At 52.9% G+C, this 24472-nt stretch overlaps 11 protein-coding genes across 11 annotated transcripts; 7 read left to right on the top strand and 4 right to left on the bottom strand.

The window, feature by feature from the left end:
• Window positions 1–397: 397 nt before the first annotated feature.
• Window positions 398–816, top strand: IAQ61_008681 (uncharacterized protein; the record flags this gene model as incomplete). The annotated part of the gene is made up of 2 exons (XM_066098079.1): window positions 398–443; window positions 557–816. The coding sequence occupies 2 exons, from the start codon at window positions 398–400 to the stop codon at window positions 814–816; spliced, it is 306 nt and encodes a 101-aa protein (XP_065951718.1).
• Window positions 817–1593: 777 nt separating this feature from the next.
• IAQ61_008682 (uncharacterized protein) lies at window positions 1594–5893 on the top strand. The gene is made up of 5 exons (XM_003836263.2): window positions 1594–2438; window positions 2623–2743; window positions 2799–2839; window positions 2901–3333; window positions 3387–5893. The coding sequence occupies exons 1-5, from the start codon at window positions 2402–2404 to the stop codon at window positions 5092–5094; spliced, it is 2340 nt and encodes a 779-aa protein (XP_003836311.1). The 5' UTR covers window positions 1594–2401; the 3' UTR covers window positions 5095–5893.
• A 600-nt stretch (window positions 5894–6493) lies between these two features.
• IAQ61_008683 (uncharacterized protein) lies at window positions 6494–7117 on the top strand (the record flags this gene model as incomplete). Its single annotated transcript, XM_066098080.1, has 1 exon — window positions 6494–7117. One exon carries the CDS (start codon window positions 6494–6496, stop codon window positions 7115–7117), a length of 624 nt encoding a protein of 207 aa, XP_065951719.1.
• A 160-nt stretch (window positions 7118–7277) lies between these two features.
• IAQ61_008684 (uncharacterized protein) lies at window positions 7278–8621 on the top strand (the record flags this gene model as incomplete). Its single annotated transcript, XM_066098081.1, has 1 exon — window positions 7278–8621. The coding sequence occupies one exon, from the start codon at window positions 7278–7280 to the stop codon at window positions 8619–8621; it is 1344 nt and encodes a 447-aa protein (XP_065951720.1).
• A 1741-nt stretch (window positions 8622–10362) lies between these two features.
• Window positions 10363–11465, top strand: IAQ61_008686 (uncharacterized protein; the record flags this gene model as incomplete). Its single annotated transcript, XM_066098082.1, has 2 exons — window positions 10363–10564; window positions 11128–11465. The coding sequence occupies 2 exons, from the start codon at window positions 10363–10365 to the stop codon at window positions 11463–11465; spliced, it is 540 nt and encodes a 179-aa protein (XP_065951721.1).
• Window positions 11466–12239: 774 nt separating this feature from the next.
• Window positions 12240–12776, bottom strand: RPL43 (60S ribosomal eL43 domain-containing protein; the record flags this gene model as incomplete). Its single annotated transcript, XM_003836266.2, has 4 exons — window positions 12733–12776; window positions 12597–12676; window positions 12400–12524; window positions 12240–12303 (listed from the first exon to the last, which is right to left on the bottom strand). Exons 1-4 carry the CDS (start codon window positions 12740–12742, stop codon window positions 12240–12242), a joined length of 279 nt encoding a protein of 92 aa, XP_003836314.2. The 5' UTR covers window positions 12743–12776.
• Window positions 12777–13894: 1118 nt separating this feature from the next.
• Window positions 13895–14942, top strand: IAQ61_008688 (uncharacterized protein; the record flags this gene model as incomplete). The annotated part of the gene is made up of 2 exons (XM_003836267.1): window positions 13895–14078; window positions 14164–14942. 2 exons carry the CDS (start codon window positions 13895–13897, stop codon window positions 14940–14942), a joined length of 963 nt encoding a protein of 320 aa, XP_003836315.1.
• A 970-nt stretch (window positions 14943–15912) lies between these two features.
• IAQ61_008689 (uncharacterized protein) lies at window positions 15913–17282 on the bottom strand (the record flags this gene model as incomplete). Its single annotated transcript, XM_003836268.2, has 4 exons — window positions 15913–16591; window positions 16648–16782; window positions 16890–16999; window positions 17157–17282. Coding segments are annotated over 4 exons (1050 nt in total), but the record flags the coding sequence as incomplete, so codon positions are not given.
• A 1285-nt stretch (window positions 17283–18567) lies between these two features.
• Window positions 18568–18904, bottom strand: IAQ61_008690 (uncharacterized protein; the record flags this gene model as incomplete). Its single annotated transcript, XM_066098083.1, has 2 exons — window positions 18568–18634; window positions 18696–18904. The coding sequence occupies 2 exons, from the start codon at window positions 18902–18904 to the stop codon at window positions 18568–18570; spliced, it is 276 nt and encodes a 91-aa protein (XP_065951722.1).
• Window positions 18905–20350: 1446 nt separating this feature from the next.
• Window positions 20351–21925, bottom strand: IAQ61_008691 (uncharacterized protein; the record flags this gene model as incomplete). Its single annotated transcript, XM_003836270.1, has 3 exons — window positions 20351–21124; window positions 21175–21431; window positions 21493–21925. 3 exons carry the CDS (start codon window positions 21923–21925, stop codon window positions 20351–20353), a joined length of 1464 nt encoding a protein of 487 aa, XP_003836318.1.
• Window positions 21926–22398: 473 nt separating this feature from the next.
• IAQ61_008692 (uncharacterized protein) lies at window positions 22399–24325 on the top strand (the record flags this gene model as incomplete). Its single annotated transcript, XM_003836271.2, has 4 exons — window positions 22399–22928; window positions 23110–23223; window positions 23482–24021; window positions 24070–24325. Exons 2-4 carry the CDS (start codon window positions 23177–23179, stop codon window positions 24323–24325), a joined length of 843 nt encoding a protein of 280 aa, XP_003836319.1. The 5' UTR covers window positions 22399–22928; window positions 23110–23176.
• Between the last annotated feature and the right edge of the window lie 147 nt (window positions 24326–24472).

The raw sequence follows: 24472 nt of genomic DNA on the forward strand, positions 1-24472 counted from the left end.
GCCCCTTTGCGGGCTGGGGGAGGAGGGATACCTATTCAGGCTGGGGTTGGGATGAAAGGTTGAAGTGAACCAAGGCCGTGGACTGGAGACTTGACAGCGGTTGCACGGGCGGCTGGTTGCGGTGGGTGTGGTGAGATGGATGCCTGCATGGATCCAGGGCGGTTGGCGGAGATGGGGCTTGGCCGACGAAGCGAACATCGACGTCAGACGCGTGGAGCCGGTGTGAGGATTGGGGTGTGGCGATTGGCTGCTAAGAAAGCTGTTGGGTTTCGTGCTGATGTGGTTTTGAGTCTGGAGAGGTGTGCTTTTGGCCAGTCTAGCTTTTCAGGACGGCTTGGAGGGCTACTGTGAGAACGGGGCCTGGGTAGGCAGGGTGGTGAACGGGCGTGTAAGACACATGAGGTGCTGGCGGCTAGCTACTGGTGTTTGGTGTTTGGTGTTTGGTAGGTGGGCAGGGCATAGTGTGTAAAGTATGTGTTGTAGAGGACCGGTTCATTCCATCGTTCCATCAATTCATCGTTCCATCAATTCATCGTTTCATCCTCCAACACACCAGGTACCGGTTACGCGTCGCGTGTGCAGGCAAAGCGCAAGGATTTCTTCAATCCGGTCCTAGTAGTGAGCCAGGTTGAAAAGGCCAGGGCCAGGCCAGTCCCCGTGAGATGGTCCGCTTGTTGCAGCGTGTGGGTCGGCCGACAAGACGAAGCGGATCTCCAGGCAGAGAGGCCGGGGTGCCGCGCTTTCACCACGACAAGTATTGTATTGCCACTACAGGCCTTGGCAGTGGGCATTCGCAGTCGTCGCCATGAGTTTTGATCATGGTCTGCTTTTCTGTTCGGCGCTGAAAGCAGGTGGAACGGCCGGTAGAGGTGCAGGTCCTGTATGTATCTACCTTGCTCTACTTCTTCACTAGAGCGATGGAGCCCCTGGTCAGCTCGCTCCATTGCAGAGCTCGTGCTGCCGCCATGTAGGTCACCATCCCTAATACCTGGTACCTACCTACCCACTTACTCAGGTTGCAGGCTGCACGTACACACACACACAGACATACACCGTACATACATACATACATACATACATACATACATACATACATACTCTAGTAGCTAGTCGTTGGGCATTGTCTAGGCATTCAATGTGAGGTAGTACCTAGCTTGGTGATGACTTGTAGTAAAGGCAAACCAAACAAAAAGCTCTCTATTGACAGGACCGGACAGGTCCAGGTAGGTAGGTAGATGGACAGTAAAGTAAGCTCTAAGAGCTGAGCACTCGCTGGGGCTGGCAGGGCAGCCTGCATCCACACACCCACACCCATCACCCATCACCCATCACCCATCACCCATCAACACCGCATCCACCGGCCACCGACATCTTTGTGCCTTGTCTGTGCCTTGTCTGTGCCTGTCTGTGCCTGTCTGTGCCTGTCTGTGCCTGTCTGTGCCTGTCTGTGCCTGTCTGTGCCTTGTGCCTTGTGCCTGTTCCCCCAATCTCCCTGCTCCGCCCACTCCCGCCCGCCGCCAGCAAGTTTCGACACACCCACCCACCCACCATTACCACCACCGTCACCACCACCACCACCACTACCACCACCACCAAACCTCACCGACCGCGTCTTCTGCGCCTTCTCCTCCCACAACCTCCTGCCGCCCTCTTTTTGCCTTTTTCCCTCCCCCCTCCCCTCATTCTCTCTCCCTCTCTCTTGTTCTCGACTCGTAGCGCATCCTCTCCACCAACCCACCCTGTCCGCCTACCTACCTACCTACCTACCTACCTACCTACCTACCCACACCTACACTACCTGGCAGTGTGTGTGTGTGTGTGTGTGTGTGTGTGTGTGTGTATTGTGTGCGCGCGCCGGTGTTGTTGTGTGTGTCGCTCGCTAGGCCAGAGAGATTCTGCCGTGGAACCCGCGCCCCGTCGTGCGCTCCTTCCCACGCTTACCCATTCGTCGTGGGCAGCTCCCGCCCTTCTGCCAACTGCAACCGACGCCCGACCAATTCGCAGTCGTCCCTGTCCTCCCTCCACCGTCCCACTCCCCTCGCCGCCGCTCTCTCTCTCTCTCTCTTGATGACCGCTCTCAAGTCGCCTCTGTGATTCCTTTTTTTTTCCCCTCCCTCCTCCTGCCGGCACTCCCCCTCACGCTCGTTTCCGCTTGTCCTCGTTCGTAATCCGTAATTCACTGTTGTGTCGTGTTGTCGTTGCCGGGCAATCGCATTCTCAGCGCGGCCCTCGTCGCCAACTTTTTTGGCCCGACCCTCAACATCAGTTGCCCGCCGCAAGCCTGTCACCTACCTAACCCACCCACACCCTTTACACATACACACACCCATATACACACTCTGAGACACACAGACATACACACACCTCCCAACATACACCACAAACCTAGGCCGTCCTCGTCATGGCCCCGGCCGTTCCCAGACTGCGAATCCTGTCAGGTGCGTCATCCCTCTCGGTGAGGTGTCGCACAGCACTCGACACCACGCCTTTTCTCTGAACCCACGCCAGCCAATGGCATAGCACTACTCCCTAGCAATCCGTGCCCTTTCCCTTACATTCGACGAGCATGCTCACGTCATCAAATGCGAGACCACCAAAATGCTGACTCGTTTTGTTGTACAGTGGGCGGTAATGCCGTCTCCGCCTTCTTATCGTGGCGTCTCCAGGCTACCAACGCTTGCGACGTCACCCTCGTGTGGAAGTCTGGTTTCGACAGCGTAGCCCAATACGGCATCACATTCAAGTAAGGCTGTCCCCGTGACCTATCTTCCAACCTACCGCTAACAGCATGCCCCCAGATCCGCTCTCTATGGCAATGAGCGATTCAAGCCATATGCCGGTATGTCCACCACCACGCATCCCTCAATCCATCATCAGCACTGACAGACATGGTCCCACAGTCGTTAGAACGCCAGAGGATGCCGCCCATTCTTCCAAACAGCCTTTCGATTACGTCCTCCTTTGCGTAAAGGCCCTGCCCGATGTATATGATATCGCCAACATCATCGAATCTGTCGTTTCCCCACAGCACACTTGCATCCTTATGAACACCACACACAGCCTCGGCGTAGAATCCTATTTGGAACAACGCTTCCCCACCAACGTGGTACTCTCGTTGGTATCAGGAGCAGAAATTTCACAACTTGGCGCTAGTGAATTCGAACACAAGGGCGCAACCGATATCTGGGTCGGCCCTGCCAACAAGAACGCTGCTATTCCGGCTCAGATTCAGTCGGACATGGCCGAAGCTCTGGCTATGACACTAAGCTCGGGACAGGTCGACTGCAAGGTATCGCCTAACATTCGACAACAGCAGTATGAGCGAATGATAGGGTAAGGCGATGCATGCATACTCTGTACTTGCCACTCGATACTGACCATGATAGGCCAATCGCCTTCCATCCTGCCAGCATCATATTCGAAACAGCCAACCACGCCGAGCTGATGGAGAAGGTGGGTGTGCGTGCGCTCATCACGGGAGTGCTCGATGAGATGATTGCACTCGCCCAAGCGCAAGAGTGCTCCTTTCCGGACAACTTTCGTGAAAAGACGATTCAAGAAATGACACAACCGCAAGAGAACAATAGCACCATGTGGCTGGACTACGAGGCGAGGCGGCCAATGGAGATTGAAACCTATCTCGGAGCCCCGCTGAAGCTTGCCAAAGAAGCTGGCGTTACCGTGCCGCGCATCGAGACCCTCTACGCTACTCTCCACCACCTCAACACCGTCAATCGAAACCGGCCAGCTGCAGCACCCGGCCCTGCTCCCCAGAACGGAGTGCAAGGGCCTCCTCCACCAAGAATGTCGTCTGCTCCGTTGCCGCGAGGACCTCCAGGCGGTCCTGGACCGGGAATGAATGGCAACGGTCCTATGAAGGGTGGTCCCCGCCCCGGAAGTCGAGCCCCTTCCATTAATGGCGTTCCTCCGATGATGCGTCGAGGGCCTCCTCCCGGTCCCAATGGCTACCCACCAAGGATGAATGGTGCGGCAAACGGTCAGCGCCGCAACTCACTCGAGGATGCCAACCTCGAGGAATTCTCACACTTGATGCTGTACGACGACATGGTCAACGAAGGCGCTCCCGGTGGAGTAGGTGGGGGACCGTACGAAAGTGCTGGCAACTCGTCTGCCAACCTTTCACTCCGTGAACGAGAGCTCATGCTCAGGCAAAGAGAGCTACAGATCCGAGAACAGGAGATGAATATGCGCCGCGGACCTGCACCTAGGGGACCACCGGGTCGCGGTCGTCCCCCGCCTCCAGCCTCTGTCGCCGGTTATGATGATGAGGACGACGAGGACGATTACTTTGATCCCATGGGAGGCCGTGGCGCAGGACAGATGATTGACCCGGACAACTTTGACATGATGAGCGTCACTTCGCGACGCAACAAGTCAGCTCCCAGTGCCAAGCAATTCCGCCAGAATCCAGAGAATGGCTTCAATCCTAGCCAGAATGGACGATCAAGAAATCTCTTTTCGCGTCCTGGTATGAATAAGAACCGAACTAGTGCTCGGATGATGGCAGATGTGCCAGGCCTACATGATTCCATCATGAACAATCCTCTGATGGGCTACTCCTCCAACCGTTACGGAGACGTCGACCGTGGAGCCATGGGTGCGCAGTCTAGGACCAACTCACTGACCGCATCGCGTTTAGATGAGCTTGCGGGTGGTGGTGGCGCCAGCTACGGTGCTTACCCGACTCCTGTTCGACGGGCAAGCCAGTCTCCTGGCAACCCGCTCAGTCCTCGTCCCACGGGCCGTCGACCATCGCCACCAAACGGATACGCGCCCAATGGCGGGCCCCCAAACGGAATGCCACCTAATGGACGACCATCGCCCCCGGGCATGAGACAGCCTGTTCCACGCCACCCCCCTGGTATGGGCAACGCAGTGGCGCCACAACAGGTTGAACAACACGCAGGGGTGAGCAACCTTTACCCACCCAAGTCTCGTCCTGTTGTTCGCAGTCTGACAGGTAGTGCCAGCGGCAGTGGCAGTAGTGGTGCCAGCGCTCAGATAGATTCGGAAAACTCTGCGCACAGTAGCCAGAGTAGCCTGGGACCACGTCCTCCGGTCGGCGTTCGGTAATGGATGGTATTTGTCCGACTTGAGATTTGCGGCCACGGGGTTTGGAGTATTTCGGCATCTTGCAGGGAGACCGTCTTTCGACTCGGCGATATTTTGACGAACCATTTACTCTTCCATCAAGCAACACGCTTTTATCTTGGTGTTGATTCGATGGTGGCTAGGATACCTTTGAGAGAACCCAACTCGACCTTTTCTTCAGCAAAAACACGCACACGTACCGCTTCATCATCCCCGGCCTCTGCACACGATCAAGTCGGGATGGCTTTATGACTACGGGGGCCTTGTTATTTTATTTTTTGAAAGGTGCCGGACAGAGAAATAATGATGGATTTCAGAGCTTGAAACTTGTTGCTGTTGAGAGGGAGGAGACTTTTTTTTGCACGCATACACTCACACTCACACTCTTGCACACGGATTCTGAGGTGGAGTCCTTTGTTACTTTACAAGTTATTTCCTTTGTTCTTATACCGTACATATTGTAGACGTTTTTTGTTGTTGTTGTTGCTGCGGCGCACTTTCTCTCCATCTTGTCGTTTTTTCTTTTGGTAATCGGGCTAAGCAAACCTTCTGATCATGGATGTGATTGCATGGGGATTTCAAGTAGAGGGATTTTAGCTGGTTTCGACACACAAGCACACACTCACACGCACGCACACTTGAGGAAAGGGAGAGGGGAGTGCAGAGGCAGAGGCAGATCGGGGTGGACGTGGAAGGGAAGTGGAAGGGGAAAGGGTGGGGTTTTTGTGGATAGATAGATTTGCAGAATACAGACTCCTCTCTTGGGGGTTTACAATCATTCAACCTCATTGTGGCGGTGTGTGTGTGGTGTTTTGTTTGTTTCGTGGTGGTGTGACTTGTGATGTATCTCTCTCTCTCTCTCTGTGTGTGTGTGTGTGTGTGAGTTGTATGTAGGTAAGGTATGGATCCCATGTACCCACAACTCACGACCGAGCTGGCAGTGGTTACAAGTCGGCCCGCTCGCTCGATTTCACGGACGGTGTAGGTAGGTAGGTAGGTAGGTAGGGGGTGGTAGGGGGTAGGCTAACGGCTGTGTTGTTTAGGTATGGCTTGGAGATGGAGGAGAAGCTTCAGAATGGGGTTGGACCGAGGGAATTTGTTGTTTTACGGGACTGTAACGGTAGATGCGGTAATCGAGCTAAGCACCACGTTGACCCTTTTCTCTCCAGATCCATACATGCACACATGGCTACGAGTACTCTACCACACCGGCCGGTACTTCTTCTTCGCCTATAGTAGCCGAGTGCGCGTCTGGTGTTCCATGCTCATGCTTCACCAACCAACCCAACCAGCCCAAGCTTGTCGAACCTGCCCCTCCCTCGCCCTCGCCCTCGCCCTCGCCCTCGCCCGTCTTGCGTCATAAAGCGGGGCTTGTGAGGTGATGGTGGGCGCCGCACAGGAGGTGAGAGGCCCAGCTGCTGCCAGGCCTGACACGACGCCCACGACGCCCACGACGCCTACGACGCCCACGCCCAACACCGTCTCCACATCCAGCTCAGCTTCTCGTCCGTCGCCGCCCAGTCCCAGTGCTACAGCCGAAAGTTCGTCTCCGTCATCCCCGCGCTTCCCCGTGCTTGCCAGCGTTCTGGTGCTGCTGCTAGCCTTGGCCGTTGTTCCGCTTCTTGGCTTCTTCTTCCCATCACCCCTCCTCCGCCTGCCCACCACTGGTACTTCCAGCCTCTTCCGCTTCCTCACCCGCGACTACGCTTCTTCGGCTGGCATTACGCTGCGCAACCCCATTGTCTTCCAGCACCACCAGCACCAGCACCAGCACCAGCACCAGCACCAGCAGACGCCTGCCATCTGTCCCAAGCCGCCGCCCATACTCCCCCCCGTCGAATTCGTCGGTACCTTCCACACCACACCCGAGCGCAGCATGGCTCTCGCCGACCAGGCCAAGCGCGTAGCAGCCGAGTTTGACTTTGACAAGGATGCCGTCAACAAGGCTGTCAGCGAGTTTATACGGGAGATGGGTACGTGGGGGGTCGCAGCAAATGCGGAGTGATAGGGCATGCTGACTGTGTGCAGACGAGGGACTGCAGGCTGAGGGCACCGAGTTGAGCCAGATCCCCACCTACGTCACTGCCGTACCCAATGGCACTGAAAAGGTAAGGCAGACACTGCAGACTGGGAGAAGAGGGACTGACTAGCACAAGGGCCTCTACATGGCCGTCGACTTGGGTGGCACCAACTTCCGCGTCTGCTCCATCCGACTCAATGGCGACACCACCTTTTCCCTCACACAGAGCAAAGTCGCCATTCCCCGCGAATTGATGGTTGCAAAGACGTCGAAAGAGCTCTTCGCCTTCCTCGCCAAACAAATCGAGGCCTTCCTCCAGCAACACCACGAAGAGCACTATGTGGGCACGTTGAAGAAGCGCGAGACGGGCGAAGAACACGACGAGATCTTTAATCTGGGCTTCACATTCTCCTTTCCTGTCAATCAGATAGGCATCAACAAGGGCATGCTCATGCGCTGGACAAAGGGCTTCGATATCCAGGATGCCGTGGGCAAGGATGTCTGCGCGCTTCTGCAGGCGGAGATTGATGAGCTGCATCTACCGGTCAGGGTGGCTGCCCTGGTCAACGACACGGTCGGAACCCTCATGGCGCGCTCCTACACCTCCCCTGGCAAGACGGGAACACTGCTCGGTGCCATCTTTGGAACCGGCACCAATGGCGCCTACGTGGAGAAACTGGACAAGGTCACCAAGCTCACAAAATCCAACAACGCTGGCGACTACGACCAGTCGACGGGCGAGATGATTGTCAACACCGAGTGGGGCTCGTTTGACAACTCCCTGCGCACCCTCCCCAACACACCCTATGATGTGGAACTGGACGAGAAGTCGGTAAACCCCGGTATCCAAATGTTTGAGAAGCGCGTCTCGGGCATGTTCCTGGGTGAACTCCTCCGGCTTGCCCTCTTGAAACTCATCAATGACCCTCGAGTCCCGCTCTTCAGCGACGACAACTCCTCTTCCAATGACGCACACAGCACCACGCAAATCAGCAAGAACAGCCCCATTTACCAGCAGTGGGGCATCGACACCAGTCTGTTGTCAGTGTGTGCGGGAGACAGCACACCGGGCCTTCGCATGCTCCGTCAGACCTTGGACAAAGAATACGACATCAGCGCCGTCAGCGCAGAAGACGCAGAAGCGGTCCGCGACATTGCGGCCGCGATTGGCCGTCGCGCCGCCCGTCTATCAGCCGTCGCCATTGCGGCCATCATCATCAACACGGGCCGTCTGAGCCCATCCTCTGAAGCGAAAGCCGGCAACGCAGCCGTCAACGAGGACGACATCATCGACGTGGGCGTGGATGGCTCGCTCGTGGAATTCTACCCCAACTTTGAAGAGCACATTCGCCAGGCGTTTCGCGAGATTCCGCAGATTGGGCCCCAGGGCGAGAAGCGGATTCGCATTGGGATTGCAAAGGATGGGTCGGGCGTTGGGGCGGCGTTGATTGCGCTGGTGGCGGGTAAGGTTGGCGCGCCGGATTCGTGATTTGTCGAGGATGGGGTTGGATATGGGATGTATAGGGAAGGACGAGTAGGAAATGTAGCGTGAACATGCATGAGTTTGGCATCAAATACATTATTATATTCTTGTTTCCTTTTTTTGGGGGGTGTTTCTTTGGCGTGAGTTGTGATTATAGATATTCGTCACAACGCCAAGGCTTTGCAATTTCAAGTTGTGCTCTTTTGGATGGATGGAGATTTGATGGTCATGATGAAGATGTGTGTGGTACCTTTTTCCCTCTTCTCTCTTCCTCTTCACATACATGGTCATTCTTGTATTCTTGTATTCATCTGTTCCTCTCCCTTTCTTGTCGTTTGATTATGTACATGTTGTGGCGATGCCTAGTCGTCTGCTTTACTATCCATCTATCCATCTATCCCTCTCCCTCTCCCTCTCTTTTACCGTATTCCCTCTTATACCCTCCTACCCTCCTACTCCTACTCTTCACCCATCAACCACTCAAAACCCAGCCCAAGTACCCAAGTCCCAACATACAAAGCTCCCACCAAACAATCTACCGGCTTTTTATCTACAGCAGGTGTGATGGGTGCTTAGGGGACACGATAAGGTGGTCTTGCGCTGAAAATCCAAAAGTGTGGCTGAGTTCTAGAGGGGAGAAGATGCAGTATTATTAGGAGAAGATGACTGTTAGTAGCAAGAATGTGACATTGGCACACCGGCTGTGGCTTTGGCATAACCTACCAGCAACCCCCCCCCCCCACCAACAAAAAACTAAACGAGAAAGAAGAACTTCCCTCTTGACTCTTGTCCTCCCTCCACATAAACACTACACAAAACTCCCCATCCCACGCAAAAACAACCCTACCCCCCCTCTTTACCTCCAAAAAAAACTAATCTTTCAACAGAAAGAGGACAATTACGCCCGACCAGGGACTCGAACCCTGAGCCTTGAGATTAAAAGTCTCACGCGCTAACCAATTGTGCCAGCCGGGCTGTTTGGGTTCTCGATAGCATTTCCACGTCTTAATTAGTTTATAAAGTTGAAAAACTGGGGGTTCGGAGAGGGAAGCGCTGGTGTTGGGGTTGGTGAGGTTTTGTGGTTGAGTTGGGGCGGGGTGAGGCAGGGACCGCGCGGGTGGTGAGATTTTGGAGGGATTTGGACGGGGTGGTGGCGTCATGGATTTGGACGGAGGAGGGGAATGGGGTTAGTGTGGTTGTTGGATTGACCGATTGACGGGAAGTTTTTCTTTTGTATGCGTGGAATGATTTCTTAGGGGGGGAACAGTATTTATTTTTAGAGGAAGCAAATGATTGTGGAGAGATTACTGGCTTGGAGATGGTGAGGGGGCGGACGATGATGCTAGACAGGCGCGGTCGTGATGTACGGTACGTGCATGCAGCATCGCAGAAATTCGAATATTACATTGGGGGAATTTGATAACCCGAGGGATTAAATATGATTTGGAAGGATACTGAACTATCCTCTAGGTATTACTCAATCATCGACAGCGTTCAGAAACACATCACCTACCACCTACCATCCCACAATCTAGAACGCAACCCTCCCACCTAACCCACTCACACCAAATACCCACCAGACATCAAAATCCTCCTGCTACCAGAAAAACTCCCCCCAAACCCTTGTCTAACCCGTCGCAAATGATCCTTTGCCTTGCCCAAGCCCGTGATCGCCCTACCACGCATCGACGCCTGCCACTTTACATGATCCTCGTGCTGCCAGGTAGAATGCTGCCCAGGAGCGAGCATGTTATCAAAAGTAGTGCTTGCAAGGCGAAGAACTCGGACCGGCTGGCTGGATGAAAGGACCAACGAGGAAGAGAGAAGGATACTCGAACTACGTGGCCGTGGATCACGTAGACTGCTTTGGGGTGAAAAGACCTCTGTGAACCGGCTGGGTCTTGCTGTTTTGGGTACGGGGTTTGATAATGGAGCGATTGTTTGTAGATGTACTGCTCGTGTTGATATTTCGAGCTTAGGCTTGGGTTGAGAAGTGGATGCAAGTACAGAAGTATATCCCACATGCTCCTCCATCCCAGCTCCCTCAAGTGATATTAAATCTAACTTCTCAGCATGCGACTGGAGATACAGGGACGGAGTACCTGCATGCTCATTCCTCTGCTTGCAAGTTTGCTCATGGGCAATCACGTACGTGGTAGGAGTATTGGAGAAAGCGACACGTCGATCCTGACGATGGATATCCGCGTGCTCGGCTGTAGTGAAGAGGTTGTGACGAGCTATTGGGTCCATGGTTGTGGATATGAACACACTTTGTGCGGTGGATAGTTGGGAAGGTTGTGGTACTCTTAGTTTGTTGGATTGAAAGAGGAGTGACTTGGACGTCGAATGGTTATGGTTACAGCTGCTTGCACTGTGTTTCAAGACACCGTAAAATGAGCTGTGAGACCCATAATATGATGAACAAGACATGTGTTTGACTATGAGTTCGCTCCTCAGTGGCAGCTACATTCATATCCAAACAAAACACCCACAACACCATCCACAACCACAGCTGTACTCGCCATTATGCCCCATAATCTTCCCTACACTAACCCCAAACCCCAAACTAAAAAACACACATACTCGCCATATATAAATCTAGCTCTAGATAGACATCACATGCAAACATGCATCCAGGAAGACATTCCAATCCAGCCCCAACATACCCAAACCATCAGCGCCAAAAAACAACCCCAATATTTCCGCAAGTATACCCGTCATGTGGTTTACGGACTCCCGTTGTTGTGCATCTTACAACCACACTCCCCCCCACCAGAAAAAAAATCAGACAAACCCCAATCCAAACCCCAATCCCGCGCCCAAAAAACCACAACCACATCGCCTCCATAAAATCCATCCTCACCATCGCAATTACGCTCACAATCACTATAACATCCCCTTATGCGCTCATAAAAGATATTTTGCCTTGTGTGGGGGAGGGGTGAAGTTTACGAGACCCCATAGAAGGAACAAAGATGAAGATAAAGATTGGGACTTGGGAATTAATAATTAGATGATCAAATGTAAAAAGCAAGATACACTCACCACCAAGCCTTTATACACAAGCACATGAGCGACAGATTCCATGCAGTGCACTCGCATAATTAAAGGTGCATGTATGCCATTAGAAAACGTCTGGGAACAATGATTCTTTTGCCTGATGCTGTCCATGAAAACCAAGATAAGACTATGAAACCGAACAAGGCTGACTGGGACGCTGTGATTGTGACGTTTCCAGGAAAAGAAATGTCATTTAAAACTTCAGATTGCGTTGCAGAGGTACCTACTGCGTGGCTTCGAGTTACGCCAGTGTCATGTGCTCTGGCGAGCCATGGAAGCCATGTAAATGCCTTTTGGTCCTCGCAACCAAAGCAACGAAACGTTGGCCCTCTTGGTCAAATAGGCAGATGCGCAGTCTCAATCATCCTACATCACACACGTAGCTGAAAATCATTGTGATTGGTCATGAAGGTGCCATTGTTTTGTGAAGAATCCTGATAAACCCATGATCGTTACAGGACCGGCGTCCGAATGCTGCTAGAGAGCCATTGTAATCGGATAATGGCTGCCGATGCCGAGAAACACGCTCGAAAACTCCTCCTTTCCCAGTGCCCAATGTTCCCTTTAAACCTCTGCAATCTCGCGGAGACGACGGATCGTTGACCTTGTGGCGGCGGCAGCGGGGGTTCTAGAGAAGTGATCAGTACTGTGAATTCCCTCTTCTTTGTCCCATCTCCAATCCTCGAGTGGGAAATGAGGGTGCGACAGCGGGGAAAAAGCTTACGAGACCGTGTAGGCTCCTCCAGCAGTCGTCTTTCGGCAGGATCGGCAGTTCCAGATACCGACAGCAGTGCGCTTGACGGAGTTCTTTCCACAGAACTGGCACACGTAGCGGGCGTGTTGTGTGATCTGTTTGGGGTATGTGAGCGACGCGCTCTCTTAGGCAGGGGAATATAGACAGATTCGTCGGGACATGCGCACCTCCATCTTCTTGACCTGCTTACGGAGCGAGGCACCGTAACGGGTACCGTACTTTCCGGTGATTCCGACCTTCTTTGTGCCTACACATCGCTATCAATAAATTGTCACGGGTTCGGGAGGGAATGGCAGGCCGTACGCTTGGTCATTTTGGCGGTTGTGTTGAGGGACGGAGGTGATGGAGTATCGAAGTTGTCGAATACATTTTCCTCAGCAATGCGTGGGCTCCAAAGTCCTAAGCGAGAAATAATGTCTTGGCGAGCTAGTCTTGTTCGAGACGCGCACCCTTGCGACGCCAGCCCCACACCCTCACCAAACATCACTTATGACTACGTGCTCCCTTCACAGTAACTTCAACACGTGCACTTGACACTTGGGCGTCTCGGTTTGCTGTCTAGCATCAAGGATACATGCCATTCAGACTTTAGGGCTACACTTCGTACCCAGCTCTTATCATGAAGCATCATCCCACAACATTGCTCCAAACCAGCACTTCCCTCTTCAAACCACAAACACTGGACTATAAGTAAGAGAGACAGCTCTAAACTACTCATCAAGTACATCCCCCCCAAAGTAACCCATCACAAATACTACAAAATCTCCACTCCCATCCCAACCCCATCGTCCTCACCAAACTCCACCACCCACACCCCTCACCTCCCTTCCCCAACACTCCATCTCCACCCATACCATTACACACCCAAGCCCCTCGCCTACACCATCTCTCCGCCCAACTCCCCAAGTACCCAACACGAAACAACATCTACACAACCCCCCCACCTTGGCAAACCCACCTCCAAACCCAGTATCCCAAGGCCACCTCAGCCCCAATCCCGCCACCCGCCCGGCACCCTCTCTTCCGAAACCGCGCCTGAAACTCGAAACCCGCAGAGCCCGCTGTGCCCCAAACTGCACGCACCCCACTGCTCGCAAATACGCGAGCGTCGTGGCACTCTCCTCTTGCGCTTGTCGTCTGAAGGCGCAACGGATGAGCGTCTTGTGGCTCTATTTTTGAGTGATGGGGGCTGTGATGTGAGGGGCTTGGGAGACGGCATGGGGGGCGATGAGGATGCGAGGGTAGGCGAGATTTTAGGATTTTATTTCTTGTATAAAGGCCTTGGGAAGTCAAGCGAATTGAGAGATGCAGTAACTTGAACTTAAAAGTTAGTATCTTTTGGTTTCCCAACTTTGTTTTTAGGGAATTTGCAGGCTGGATTTCGTTGCGAAAAGAATCACACTTTCTATACATTACTGTTTAATCATAGACATACACCCTATCTACCGCCATTTCTTCTCCAAACATGGTACACGTTCGAGCTGTAGTGGCCGCTCTCTCCTCCCTCGCCATTGCAACCGCCCAACGGACCCCCAAGATAGTTCCAACAGACCTCCAATCTGGCTTTGAATCCAACACCCAGATCCAAGTCTCCTATACCGACAACGCCGTAAACGGCTTCCTTGACGGCACACTCTTTGAAAAAGATGGTAAGCCTCCTTGGCCCCCAAGTCATTCCCTCTCGGTCTTCCCACCAAACCGCAACGCAACCTCAACTAACGCAAGCCACCACAGCCGTATCCGAAGAACCCACCTTCGCCCTCGGTGACAGCAGCGGCATATCCCCCACAACCCTCTATACCATCCTGATGCTCGACACAACCTGTCCACAAACGCGAACCCTGCACTACGCCCGTACAAACTTCAAAAACAACTTCAAAATTACAAACATCAACAGCTCCTCTCCGCCCCTACTCGCCTACCAGCCACCGGGTGCCTTTGGCGAAACAGGCGACAACAGGCAGTATTCCTTTCTCATGTATACGAACCCCGGCCGGAGGGAGATCGAGACGTTGGTGTTGCCTGGGGAAGGCGAGCCGTTCAATGTGAGGCGGTTTCAGGAAGAGAACGGGCTCGAGGATGCGAGTGCCGGGGTGGGCATGGTCGTAAAGCTGGGCGGACAGGCGAGTTGTGGGGAGGGACAGGCGCCAAATACGCTGCCTGCTTCTTTGGCGGCGCCTAGGCCAGGGCCGTCGAGCACGCTGGCGGGAGCGGGTACGGGTGTTGGGGGGAGTAGTGCGGTCGAGACGGGGTCGTCGAGCGGGCCGAGTACGTTGCCGCCTGGTGATGCGACGACGCCAACGCCGTCGAGAAATGCTACAAGTGCGGTGCAGTCTGATGCTGGTGGTCCCTCGGCCATCATGTCCACGGCTGATCTGGCGAATGTAAACCCTGGTGCGACGGGATCTCCTACCTCGAGTGCTGGGTTGGCCGAGCAGACGGCGAATGCTGGCCCGAGGATACTTGCTCAGAGCACCTGGGTACTGGTTCCCCTCCTGGTTCTGGTGTTGTGATAATCGTAATGTACAGTATGGTGTGCGATGTGGGAGTGAAAGGTATTGCCGGTGGTTTGCAGGCTACCCCAGAGTTTTACAGGAAGAAGAACGGGTGACGGTCTGAATCCATATGAAGATATCCTGGAAGTGATATTACGATCGGAATTGACTTGCGCTTCGTACTGTAGCCGTCTTGTTTCATGTTGCGTGGATTGATCTACATCCCTTGAACGACTTGTCGCAATCAAGCCTTTACCATCATCTGACCTCTAAAGTCAATTCGCAAACTAACAGGCTTTCATGGATCATTTCAGCCCAAATAGCGCAGGATTGTCAGTCATATAGGCCGAATCAGAAACATGATGACAAGCACGATTTTATCTCCAGCTCTTTCTTTGTTTCCTTTTTTTGACATCATTAAAAGACCCTGCGACCGAGGTATGACAGTATCAGCATTCGTGAGGCACCGAAAAAGCAATACCGCGCAAGTTCAATGACAGTGCGCAGAGAGCATAGCCCTGATTTTCTGGTTTCGAAACCCGAATCAAGATGAGGAGATCAAAGAAGCTCTTGTCGAAGTTCCGCTCGCCCTGAGAGGGTTTTCTTTTCGGCGGGATAGGGGTTACATAACTCGGGAGAGGAGTTGCTGTGAAGCTTTCAAGCTTGGAGGGGAAGGAGAACGGTCATGCTGTAGGTGTGGAAAATTGTTCTTCCAATAAAGAAGTTGGGAGCGATCGATGGTGTCTGTCATGGATATGCCCGATAGTATAGCGACGGAAGTTAACGCCTTGACAGCCGTGTCTTGGTGTAATGCTGTGTACTTGTTATCCCATTTGCTGCAAAGCTTTCTGGGTGCCATCTAGAGTCACATCTTCTGCCGTTCGCTTGTCGGTATTGAAGCCTGCCGATAGCACTGGCGTTATGAGGGATGGAGAGCGTGGTTTCATGTCAAGGTGAAAAGAAGCTTGACATGGTACGAGTAAATTCTTCATCGTCTGTACCCTTCTCGGAGTACTCCCCATTCGGTGTCGAAATACCTGCCAAACCCCCTAATCTCGCATATACGGTCATAGCACTTTTGACACAATTGGTGTCGGCGAGTCGCTCTCTCGCAACGCCCGTGTCTTCTTGCGTCTTTCTCCCAGCATGGATCCGGATTGCCTCCTGCGTCCAGTGGACCCACTCGCCAGTTGACATCGGTTGGTCGCCGTAAGCGCGGGTCCTCAAAGACGCACGGAAATCCAAGTCGGTCGCCTTCAAAGTCTGCGAGCCATGCGCAGCCTTGTTCTTGAGCCTTCTCATAGCACCGTGCACAAAGCTGACCGCGGTGCCGTACAGTCCCGCACAGTCGATTATCCATGGGATTGAACTCCCGGCGCCAAGGTTGGAAGCGATATAGGGGGTCTTTACAGGCGCACAAATACGTCCATCCTCTGGCCATGCGCTCGTAGTTGTCTCTCTCGAGCTGGTGCATGTATGCGTCGATGACACGTTTGAGTTGGCGAGTATCCGGCTGAGTTTCAGCCAGACGGTACAAAGCGTCAAAGCTCATGTTTTTACACCATGAACACAGGTCTGGTCCTTTCTGTTGACCTTCTAAGCAAGAAGTACAGGAACTCCCAAAGGCGCAGTGGGGTCTCGGAGGGGGTGGTAGCATTCTTTGCACACTGAAGTGGCGTTAGATAGGCCATCGCCCGCGTAGATTCACTGCGTGTACACATACCTTGTCATAGATTGCGTTGTAACCTGGCTTTGAATGATTTTTACGTTGGGGGCTCCGGCATCATCCGCTCTTCCGTCACTGCCCTCCTCCAGACCTGCGACTTTCAGGACCTGGACTGCTTCTTCATGGCAAAGCCTAAACTGCGTAAGAGACTATATTTTGGCACTCTTTGCCCTTGTGTCTTGACTATGGCTGAGAGCCAACACACTGAGAGCTCTTTACCTAGGAACAAAATATCTCACAGCCGCAGAGGCCGTAGCCGTAGCAAGTTATCACTACCGGTAGTTGTGATTATTGTGACCCTCGCGGGTATAGTGGTGGCGACCTTGGATTTGAATCTTCGATTTCTAGTCTTCCACAATCGGGTTCAGGTCTGCAGCTGTCAAGCTGGCGATGTTTCATGTGTTGTAATGTGTGAGCGTGAAGGGTTGTGTTGAGTAGATGTGGACAGTCGAGTGAAATAAAGTTTGTCCGCAGTGTGCGTCTGGTTGACATCCACAAGGAAGTACCTGGAGAAACACACCAAAGTCGAAGGCGAATGAGAAGGTGAGTCGGAGTCGGAGGAGACCAATATTACTCTGTAGGTACCGCCGAGGAATCTGACAAGTTGAACTCCGCTGTTCTCCGTCGCCTTTCACTATTTTGCGTTTAGCTCAACGTCCATGCATCGTAGCTTATGTGGCAGGGTATAGTGGTACGAGCGCCTGTGACGTCGGACCCCGTGCTATCTTATTTATGATCAAACATTTTCAAAAAAAAATCTGATCATGATGTATGTATGTATTGTGAGTTCGTGAAGAACTTTTGGCCTGTGTAGAGGGTGTGCAGTGATGTATGATTCAAGACTCAAGAGCAGTCATCCACCGCAATCTGGACGGAATACCGGTAATACCTGACGTTCAATATCAGGCCAAACCGAACGCGCCCAGACAGAGTCCAGTTGCGCTCACATGGTACCTAGAAGCTTTACAGTGGCGCACACATGTCCGATCACTCGGCTTGCCAGACATTGCAGTGATTTGGAGACCTAGCCTTGCCTGCTTAGCCAACCTCACTGTGGCCAAGTTTGTACTCATCATTGGGTGCAGTCGGTAATAAGGATTCTCTCATGGTCGTCATGTGGTGATGCGTTCCGAGAAGCTCTGATCGCTCTGAGGCGAGCTGGCGAATCACGACCGTTAGGCCCGACAGACTGGCAGAGTCAATGTCGAATCCAAAATGTTGGTTGGCTTGATCTTATGCAGCTGAACGAGCATGGCAAATTACTCGTCGCCACTAAGGGTTGCGAGATTGTATGAGCTCTCGCGGTCAAGTGGCCATGTCCGAGTTGGTAAGTCGCTACTGACTTGGAAGCGTCAAACCGCCGACACCTGAAACTCGTTTCGAATCATTAACCCAGCTACAGTGAAATCCGTTTTATTTTAGATCAGCACGGTCTTCACATCGTATGTTGAGCTTCTCGATGGGTAGGTATTGGAGACCAAGCGCATGGCTGGTTCCGAAGCAACCGCCTTGCCATGCTGTGGTAACGTTACCGTACTGGCCTGCATCAGGCAAAAGCGAGAGTAGTACGTCGCCAAGGTATCCCCGACATTGGGGTGCAGGCTCGCACAATAGAAAAAAGTACCGAACATTCCGTTCCTGGCTGATGGTGATCGCTGTTCAACCTATGTCATTGCTACGACAGCGGGCAATGGCCCACCAAGAGACGAGTACTCATCGCCTGGTGCAGCTCAGTAGCATCTCGTATGTGACACACAGGATCAATGTACCAGGAATTGGGACTCTCAAAAATTTCGTGTGCTTCAAGATGCTAGGATGACAAGGCGCAACAAGAAGATCAATCATCTGATGATGTCCGAAGCTCATTCATCGTCCCCGACGACTATGGTTATTGGTGATTCTGTGGAGCTCGGTGCGTCAGGTGATGTGTTGAGCGTGGGTGGTCAAATGTGTGAGCTGCTGCTGCAGCGTTGAAGGTCGAATTCTGGTTGCCCAATCAGCATCACTTGCCACGAAGAGGATAGTCCGAGGCTTGCACCGCATACGTGGTGCTACCCTTTCCCTCAGGTCGTGAAGTTTGAAATTCACAGTCGAAACAAATGATGGGCCATCTGTCTGGGATGTTCGCAGTGAACTGTGACTGTGACGGCATTAACTGGTCCGGACGAAGATTTGCAGTCTGATTACATGTGCCCGAAGACCAAAGACGCCAAGTTGGCAACGTCGAAAACTCGAAAACGGAGCATCGGAGCATGGAAGCGTATAGTACGAACAGAACCCCTGCAGCCAGTGCAAGGCCAGGCCGGGCCCCATGACAGTTCCTGTGTAAGCAGTGGGTAAGGCTGCGAGACGTTGACTCTTCTTCTACTATACAAGTATGATCCATCGAAACCCTGAGACTCGAATTGGCCGTGGACTGGCGTATGCACAGCATTTCACTTGTACGAGACAAAACACAAGACCGGGGGGAGGGCAGTCCTGGGGTGCGCAGCATATCGACGGATGATGCATCGGACTAACTTTGCCCTTCGATTCTGGGGCGTCTGCGTCTGTGCTTGATGGTCTGCAGAAGACACGGCTGATGTCGATCGCGGGATATTGCTGGTTGTAGATCACTGCGCAACCTTTTTCTGGACTCTTTCTAGCTCTGACGACTACCGGTACATTACCACCGACTTGTGCACAGAACATACTGTGCGGTGTGAGCCATGCGTGCTCGCTTGAGATCGATATGGGCACACTCCATCATAGCGCATGGCGGGTCCACGCATACAGTACCCATATGCTGTGCCTACCTTTGCTGTACCTACCTACGGTAAGTACTGTACGCATCTGTGCACCTTGGACAGTTGTATTGTAGTTTGACTGTCGAACGGGAACGGCCCGTATGTAACTTTGTGCCGTGGGAGACTGAAGCCTGCGCGTATATGGCGTGCATGGCGCTGGTACCCAAGGAGGATGCAACAGGGCAGCCTTGTGTTTTGGCCATTTTGATTTCTTTGAGGACAAAGTCAAGCCGAGAACAGAGGAAGGGGACGATGGGTAGCGGCGGTCGCAGCAGCAGTAGCTAGAGTGGGTGGGCGATCCAGGGGCTCAAGGTTCCATCCTTAACCTGTTGGAAACTAGTCTGTCTTTAGTCAGAGCATAGGTGTCGACAGCAACCTATATGTGCTACAAGAAGCGGCTTATGAAAGAACATTGTCTGCACTCCTCCCTATCCCATCTCCTGCAATCTTACGCTGTTGCTGTCATTGCCGTCGGGTACAGTGCTGTGGCATCTCAATCTCCACTCAACTGGCAGTACCAACGAGATATACCATACAGGACCTGCATCATCCCCCCGTCAATATTGCAGAGCGCTGAGGATGGTGGGTTCGGGATCGAAATCGAAATCGAACTCCTCGAGAGATAGGTCAGACATACCGGGCAAGGAGATTTGGAGTGGCGCAATGGGCTTATGTCGCTACTGGGCTGTGTCGCTTTCGACTGACCATCAGCAATCTGGCCGGAACATGCTTCTACCCGCAACGTCATCACCGGCTCAAAGGGAAGCGGTCTAGGCTCATAGTGCACGATATGAGAACACATGCCGCCACTCCCATACCTACTTCATGTGCTTGCGAAGACAATTGGCCGGACAATCGGACATCATGATCCTGTGGCGCCAATGGAAGACATGTCGTACATACGACAAACCAACCTAGATCGTCTCAATGTACCGTCTGACCTCCCAGTCCGTAACAGCCTCGTCCCAAAGCCTGATCTCGTGTTGTCTTGTTCCACCGAAGTGGTCGACAAACTCGTCTCCAAACACTTCTCGCGCAACGCTTTCTTTCCTCATAAAGCGGTCCGTGGCCTCTTTCAGGCTCTTGGCTAGCCGCTCGCCCTTGTCCGTGTTCCCACCTACATCCTCGCCTTTACCGAGTGGTGGTATGCCAATCTCAAGCTTCTTCTCTATGCCCCGCCAGCCCAAGGCTAGAATGGCGGCGAGGACGTAGTGTGGGCTGGTGTCGGCGCCAGGCACACGCACTTCAAACCGCGTTGCTTTTGCAGAGGCGGTAGGAGGAGCGATGAGGCGGATAGAAGCGGCGCGGTGCTCGAGACCCCAGGATACGGTGACAGGCGCCCAAAAGTTCTCGACTAATCGTTTGTAGCTATTCACGTTGGGCGCAAGGATAGGCATAATGTCTGGTAATCCGTCAATCAGGCCAGCAAGGAAATATCGCCCCAAGTCGGATAGGTATCGAATGTCTGAGTAGGGAGCATCCTTGTCCTCTTCTGCGCGAGCAAAAAGGTTTTTGCCGTCCTTGTCGACGATCGAAACGTGCATGTGCCCACTATTTCCAGGTAGACCCTCGCGCGGTTTCGCCATGAAGCATGGTGTTATGCCGAACTTGGACCCCAATGATTTTACCACCAGCTTAAAGAGAGAGGCCTTGTCTGCCATCCTTTCGATTTCGTCGAATTCGAGGGCCTGTCCATTTTCAGTACAATGTTTGTGTGCATATTCGGAATACGTCTTACCGCTTCATAAACACCAGGCCCCGACTCTGTATGCCAGCCTTCGATTCCGCAATTGAATCGGGCGCACGTGTTGAAGATGCCATAGTAGTATTCCTGGTTGTGGACTGGTCGCGTGATGCTGTATCCGAACATGCCTTCTGTGAGACTCGGCAGTGAATTGACGGGATTGTCGCGCAAGAATGCTGCCGTGCTCGAGCTGTTCCTCTCTGTCCCGTCATGTGTTTGCGGCGCGCGAAACTGGTAGAATTCGTACTCGGCTAGATGACAGACAGTCAGCGTTGTGCGCAATCCCAGCTTCACTTTGGCGGTGCGACCTACCCCCAGCCATTGCGCCATAACCACTGTGCCTCAGCTTATCGACTGCACGCATCAACAGACTTCTTGGGCACACACTGAGGCTCGCTTTGGTGTCAGGGTCGTAGAACTTGATGAGGAAGAAGGGCACGTTCTCTTCCCACGGGATCCTTCGAAACGACTGCAGATCTGGTATGGCAATGAGATCGCGGTATCCATTCTCCTTGTTTGAGACGCCAAGTTCGCGAAAGTAGAGCTGGTCGTGCATGTCCCAGCCAAATATCACACTACAGAAGCCAAAGCCCTCCTTCACTATGCTGAGGAACTTCTTCTTCGCCATGAGCTTGCCGCGCAGCATGCCATCGACATCAATGCCTGCCACTTTCACTGCCAAGTCCTCCTTGAGAAGCTCTGGTAGCTGTTCCGCCGTTATGTTGGCGGGGGATCCAGATGCCATGATGGGTGAAAGATCTGGGCTGTCAAGCCAAGAGAGGGAGGATGCTTGGAGTTGTGTTAGGGATAGAGGCTAGTCTAAGCTTGAGGGGTTGGCGATGTGAAAGGCTTTGGGCTTGGAGGGAAAGCTAGAGGGAGTCGAGAGAGAAAGGGAGAGAGAGAGAGAGAGAGAGAGAGAGAGAGAGAGAGAATGAATGAGAGGGAGTAGACAGTGGATAGCAAGAGCAATCCAAGATTCGCGCCTGCAGCGTGTGGCTTGGAGGAGAGCTCCAGGCGGTTGCCAAGTTGAGATGAGATAGGGCCGGGGCCAATGAGGGGTAAGTAGCCCGCAGCCCAGAGCCTGTTGTGATTACATACTCACTACCTACAGTGTGTAGTGTGTACCTACCACAGGCTACCTAGAGTACCACAGGCTGACCTATCTACCTATATATAACCGTCTGCCGCTCATGCCTTGATCTGTCAATCCAACAACACCCGGCTTCCTGTGCGACAAGAAAATGCCTACCTACTCCAAACGCGACAACTGTGTGATTTGATGCTCCGCAAAACTTCACCATATCAGTACGGTGGCAGCAGCACTTACGTCATCGATGGCGGGGTAAAGCAGCAAAACAACCCATCGCCGACACCCTTTTGCAGGCGTCTATCGGCGTCTACAGGCGTCTCTGGGCTGCAGGCTGCAAACACCAGACATGTACCTAGAAGCGAGCCCAGTGACTACCTATCGTGAACCTGTCCACCTGTCCACCTGTCCACCTGTCCACCGCCCTTTGCAAACCGTATCCAACATGGATCGCCGCCAACACGATTCTTATCATGGCATACTGGTACCTATCAAAGCGATAGGTCCGATACCGGGCGCGACCTGTGTCTACCTACGCCGGATCTATCCGTCCAACTGCGCCGTATGACTTCGATCGCGCCCTCGACTTCGACCAAATTCTCTCTCTCTGTCTAGCTCCTTGCTAACAACATTGTTACACTCCCCGATATCTGGAAACTAGGTACGTGTACATGTTGCCGTCTTGCCCATGCCCGCCAGCCATTGGTAAACCTTCCCTATTCACAGCGACCCAGGGAGAGGACCCTTGGCCCCATGACGCATATTAGTCATACTTCCGAGAACGATACAAAACTTCGCCCCATGCTCTTCCCTACACCGTATTGATATTGACCGTTCTGCAGACTTCCACTGCACTTGCACATATCTCAATCTCTTCTCTGATTGTTTCCGAGAACGCGCACATTCAACATGGGTCGTCTTGAAGGAAAGAACTGCATCATCACGGGTGGCGCTGGGTAAGCCCAAATTCTACCAAATCACCCCAGTTCTGTCTGCGCTGCCTGCATTGGCTTTGACCACGTCTCCTTCTTTCTGCCAGTTTTGAAAAGGATGGCAAGTATGCGGATTCTTGTGCAAGCTGGTGGAAGCGAAATGTAACGCCTCTGTCACGCACGAGATCACAGTCGTGCGCTGAACAGACAGTAGCAAAAAAATCACGGGATCCTCTGTCGAGTCCAATCTACGCATGGAATCAAGCACTAACCAAACAACAGTGGGATTGGTCTCGAGACTGCCATTTTGTTTCGCCGTGAAGGTGCCAATGTCCTACTCTCTGATATCTCAGGCCCGGCTCTGGAAAAGGCTCTAGCCAAGCTAAAGGAGATTGTTCCAGAGGGGAAGAAGGCTGAAACAAAGATAACCGATGTTTCCAAAGAAGCAGACGTCCAAGCCATGATTGAGCATGTTGATTCTTGGGGTGGTGTTGACGTCCTCTTCAACAACGCGGGAATAATGCACGCAAACGATGACGATGCAGTCAACACTCCCGAGAAGATTTGGGATTTGACCCAAGCCATCAACGTCAAGGGTGTTTGGTTCGGATCCAAGCACGCAGTCATCAGCTTCAGGAAACACAACAAGAAGAAGACGAGCGTCATCAACACAGCCAGTGTTGTGGCACTGGTAGGCAGTGCTACGCCACAATTGGCCTACACAGCTAGCAAGGGTGCCGTTCTGGCGATGACGAGGGAGTTGGCTATGGTTCATGCACGTGAGGGCTTCAGGTTCAATGCCCTTTGCCCAGCACCGTTGAAGTAAGTTAGCATCGACTGTAAAACAATTTCATTACTGACAATTGACAGCACACCTCTACTCCAGGACTGGCTCGGTGACGATGCAGCAAAAAGACACCGTCGTGAAGTCCACTTCCCCACTGGTCGATTTGGTGAGGCCATCGAGCAAGCCCAGGGTGTATTGTTCTTGGCCAGCGATGAGAGCAGCTTCGTCAACGGTACCGACTTTGTCATTGATGGTGGTATGACGAGGTGCTACACCACACCTGAAGGACCACCAACCGAGCCTCCTCAGAACAATGCACCCTCGACCCGACACTATTAGAAGTGGCCGAGGGTCTTCAAGTTAACTCCGCATGGGAGGGTCTGCGGTGTCCAGCATTCGAATAGACAGGCTACTACATGGCCATATAAAGAACGTGTACTACCACTTTCTTCGCTGCGTTTATTGTGCACGGCCACGCAGATTCCC

The sequence above is a fragment of the Plenodomus lingam genome (assembly GCF_022343315.1).
Source record: "Plenodomus lingam strain CAN1 chromosome Unknown contig_5, whole genome shotgun sequence".
Taxonomy (NCBI): Eukaryota; Fungi; Ascomycota; class Dothideomycetes; order Pleosporales; family Leptosphaeriaceae; genus Plenodomus; species Plenodomus lingam.

Coding starts and splice junctions, on each gene's coding strand:
- IAQ61_008682 (XM_003836263.2), top strand. CDS start 2,402: ATGGCCCCGGCCGTTCCCAGACTGCGAATCCTGTCAG. Junction 2,840..2,900: donor GCGATTCAAGCCATATGCCG/GTATGTCCACCA, acceptor ATGGTCCCACAG/TCGTTAGAACGCCAGAGGAT. Junction 3,334..3,386: donor CAGTATGAGCGAATGATAGG/GTAAGGCGATGC, acceptor TGACCATGATAG/GCCAATCGCCTTCCATCCTG.